Source organism: Palaemon carinicauda, chromosome 1 (genome assembly GCF_036898095.1).
Source record: "Palaemon carinicauda isolate YSFRI2023 chromosome 1, ASM3689809v2, whole genome shotgun sequence".
Classification (NCBI taxonomy): domain Eukaryota; kingdom Metazoa; phylum Arthropoda; class Malacostraca; order Decapoda; family Palaemonidae; genus Palaemon; species Palaemon carinicauda.
Window position 1 is genome coordinate 4,622,819 of NC_090725.1, and position 5,000 is coordinate 4,627,818.

General features: G+C 29.0%; 1 protein-coding gene across 1 annotated transcript in view; it reads right to left on the bottom strand.

The window, feature by feature from the left end:
* Nucleotides 1-5,000, bottom strand: part of LOC137646143 (glycine receptor subunit alpha-2-like) — a 584,222-nt gene that overhangs the window by 72,061 nt on the left and 507,161 nt on the right. Inside the window, exon 5 of the mRNA XM_068379355.1 lies at nucleotides 4,604-4,830. Coding sequence (XP_068235456.1) covers nucleotides 4,604-4,830 — 227 coding nt within the window. The remainder of the gene's footprint in view (nucleotides 1-4,603; nucleotides 4,831-5,000) is intronic.

Below are 5,000 nucleotides of genomic sequence, written 5' to 3' on the forward strand. Positions count from 1 at the left end.
TTATCACGTCTGTTCTTAAAGATAGAACTGTAACTTACCTGAACGCATACATTTAATGTATGATGCTTTCCAAAACGCATGCATTTAATGTATGATGCTTTCCAAAACGCATGCATTTAATGTATGATGCTTTCCAAAACGCATGCATTTAATGTATGATGCTTTCCAAATACTAACACCCTTATTGTTTTCTGATTTTCATATTCTCCTCTGGTAACCTTTTCGAGCTAGTAACACGACTTCAGGTGTTAACAAAGTGTTACATCTTGTAACGATATGCTTAAAAATATAGCAGTTTTGGCTTAATTACAAGATATTTAAATGAAGGCCACTGACGTTTTCAATTCAAAGCCAATAATTTATTTTATCATAGGAAGTTGTCAAGATGAAAAAAAAAAAAAAAAAATTCAAACAATTTCTGAACTTTAAATTACAACATATTTTAATGAAGGCCACTGAAGTTTTCAATTCAAAGACAATAATTTATTTTATCATAGGAAGTTGTCAAGATAAAAAAAAAAAAAAAAAAAAAAAAAAAAAAAAAAAAAAAAAAAAAAAAAAAAAAAAAAAACCATTTCTAAACTTTAATTGAAGTCCTCTACATGTCCACTACTAGTTTTAGTGCAACCTTTACTGTATAAGAATATTATTCTACTAAATATTTTGAAAATTTTAGACTCTATGCAGAGAAATCCACATTCCCCCTATTTCCTATTTGACATTGTATTTTGAAAGTCAAAATCTGTATTTCTGAAAAAAAATTCCAACCTTTTTTTTACGTAAAATTTCCCTTACGCCTTCACTGAATTTCTATCTCATCTCTTGTGCCAATTATTCTACTAAATATTTTGAAAATTCTAGACTCTATCCAGAGAAATCCACATTCTTCTTATTTCCTATTTGACATTGTATTTTGAAAGTCAGAATCTGTATTTCTGAACAAAATTCCACCCTTTTTTTAACATAAAATTTCCCTTACGCCTCCATTGAATTCTGTCTCATCTCTTGTGCCAATTATTCTACTAAATATTTTGAAAATTCTAGACTCTATCCAGAAAAATCCACATTCTTCTTATTTCCTATTTGACATTGTATTTTGAAAGTCAGTATCTGTATTTCTGAACAAAATTCCAACCTTTTTTTACGTAAAATTTCCCTTACACCTTCACTGAATTCTATCTCATCTCTTGTGCCAATTATTCTACTAAATATTTTGAAAATTCTAGACTCTATCCAGAAAAATCCACATTCTTCTTATTTCCTATTTGACATTGTATTTTGAAAGTCAGTATCTGTATTTCTGAACAAAATTCCAACCTTTTTTTTACGTAAAATTTCCCTTACACCTTCACTGAATTCTATCTCATCTCTTGTGCCAATTATTCTACTAAATATTTTGAAAATTCTAGACTCTATCCAGAAAAATCCACATTCTTCTTATTTCCTATTTGACATTGTATTTTGAAAGTCAGTATCTGTATTTCTGAACAAAATTCCAACCTTTTTTTACGTAAAATTTCCCTTACACCTTCACTGAATTCTATCTCATCTCTTGTGCCAATTATTCTACTAAATATTTTGAAAATTCTAGACTCTATCCAGAAAAATCCACATTCTTCTTATTTCCTATTTGACATTGTATTTTGAAAGTCAGTATCTGTATTTCTGAACAAAATTCCAACCTTTTTTTACGTAAAATTTCCCTTACACCTTCACTGAATTCTATCTCATCTCTTGTGCCAATTATTCTACTAAATATTTTGAAAATTCTAGACTCTATCCAGAGAAATCCACATTCTTCTTATTTCCTATTTGACATTGTATTTTGAAAGTCAGAATCTGTATTTCTGAACAAAATTCCACCCTTTTTTTAACATAAAATTTCCCTTACGCCTCCATTGAATTCTGTCTCATCTCTTGTGCCAATTATTCTACTAAATATTTTGAAAATTCTAGACTCTATCCAGAAAAATCCACATTCTTCTTATTTCCTATTTGACATTGTATTTTGAAAGTCAGTATCTGTATTTCTGAACAAAATTCCAACCTTTTTTTACGTAAAATTTCCCTTACACCTTCACTGAATTCTATCTCATCTCTTGTGCCAATTATTCTACTAAATATTTTGAAAATTCTAGACTCTATCCAGAAAAATCCACATTCTTCTTATTTCCTATTTGACATTGTATTTTGAAAGTCAGTATCTGTATTTCTGAACAAAATTCCAACCTTTTTTTACGTAAAATTTCCCTTACACCTTCACTGAATTCTATCTCATCTCTTGTGCCAATTATTCTACTAAATATTTTGAAAATTCTAGACTCTATCCAGAAAAATCCACATTCTTCTTATTTCCTATTTGACATTGTATTTTGAAAGTCAGTATCTGTATTTCTGAACAAAATTCCAACCTTTTTTTACGTAAAATTTCCCTTACACCTTCACTGAATTCTATCTCATCTCTTGTGCCAATTATTCTACTAAATATTTTGAAAATTCTAGACTCTATCCAGAGAAATCCACATTCTTCTTATTTCCTATTTGACATTGTATTTTGAAAGTCAGAATCTGTATTTCTGAACAAAATTCCACCCTTTTTTTAACATAAAATTTCCCTTACGCCTCCATTGAATTCTGTCTCATCTCTTGTGCCAATTATTCTACTAAATATTTTGAAAATTCTAGACTCTATCCAGAAAAATCCACATTCTTCTTATTTCCTATTTGACATTGTATTTTGAAAGTCAGTATCTGTATTTCTGAACAAAATTCCAACCTTTTTTTACGTAAAATTTCCCTTACACCTTCACTGAATTCTATCTCATCTCTTGTGCCAATTATTCTACTAAATATTTTGAAAATTCTAGACTCTATCCAGAAAAATCCACATTCTTCTTATTTCCTATTTGACATTGTATTTTGAAAGTCAGTATCTGTATTTCTGAACAAAATTCCAACCTTTTTTTACGTAAAATTTCCCTTACACCTTCACTGAATTCTATCTCATCTCTTGTGCCAATTATTCTACTAAATATTTTGAAAATTCTAGACTCTATCCAGAAAAATCCACATTCTTCTTATTTCCTATTTGACATTGTATTTTGAAAGTCAGTATCTGTATTTCTGAACAAAATTCCAACCTTTTTTTACATAAAATTTTCCTTACGCCTTCACTGAATTCTATCTCATCTCTCGTGCCTTCATCTCTGGCCTCATCCACGGAACATTTCACTGATAGAATTTCCCTTGCGATCCTTATTTCCTTTCCTCACTGGGCTATTTTTCCCTGTTGGAGCCCCTGGGCTTATAACATCTTGCTTTTCCAACTAGGGTTGTAGCTTGGATAATAATAATAATAATAATAATAATAATAATAATAATAATAATAATAATAATAATAATAATGGCAACAAAATTCATAAAATGTGTGGTTGGTCTCAGCTGAACAAGGCAGTCAGTAGTAATGAAAATTTCCGTATTTACGAATATACACAAAACAATCATTCAGGGGTATAGTGATTGCCTCCATCTCGAATTGAAAACCGACGAATTACCGGTTTATGTCTTAGTAATGTTCGTTGACACGAGTGCATACATATGCACGCATAATTAATTATCAATGTTGTGTTCATGCATCCACTCACTTACGTAAACAGATATATATATGTATATATATATATATTATACATACATATATATATATATATATATATATATATATATATATATATATATTAATATTATACATATATATATACATATTAATATTATACACACATATACAGTATATATATAATTTATATATATATATATATATATATATATATATATATATATATATTTATATATATATATATATATATATATATATATATATATATATAGTATATACATCTTAATATTACATAAATACATATAGACATATACAGTATATATATATATATATATATATATATATATATATATATATATATATATATATATATATATATATATATATATATATATATAATTTATATAGTATATACATTTTAATATTACATAAATACATATAGACATATACTGTATATATATATATATATATATATATATATATATATATATATATATATATATATATATATATATATCAATATATATACATATATATATATATACATGTATATATATATATATATATATATATATATATATATATATATATATATATATATATATATATATATATATATATATGATATTAATATATCCCACAAAACCAATAAAGGAATAATGAGGTGGAATATCAACATTCATAAAATAGAACATATAAAGTGAAACAGAAGAATGCAACTGACATATTCGTAACAAAAAAGGAAAACATCAAGACATAAGATTTAATAGATAGCCTATAATCCATTTCTTTTAGCGAGGCATATTTGCACCGACTCGCAGCGGTGCCCTTATAGCTCGGAAAAGTTTCCTGATCGCTGATTGGTTGGGCAAGATAATTCTAACCAATCAGCGATCAGGAAACTTTTCCGAGCTAAAAGGGCACCGCTGCGAGTCGGTGCAAATCTGCCTCGCTAAAAGAAATGGACTATAGTTATTGTATTCCACTCACTTGACCATGTAGAGAATGGTGGAATCGAGATGGAGCCAAATGTAGTGATTGGGAATCGTCATCGTCTGGAAGATGACGGACTTGGCGTTCTTGAAGAAGGCATCGGGTCTCCAGATGTCCTTCAGCCACGACACCGGCAGGAGGCGGTACTCGCCCGTCATGTTTTGGGGGAAACGCAGCCGGTGGTCCTTCCAGCTCTGAGCAAAGAATATGTCGGCGGCGTAGGTCTGTAAGGAGAAGAGGAATCGGCTATAAAAGGGATTTTGACAAAGGAAAAATCTATTTCTGGGTCGACCTGTGACGCCCGATGAAAAGAGTCCTTCTTTACACTTTTCTGATATAAATACTTCCAAATATACCAGAGAAATTTAAAGTATGGAATGCAGAGGTTACTACC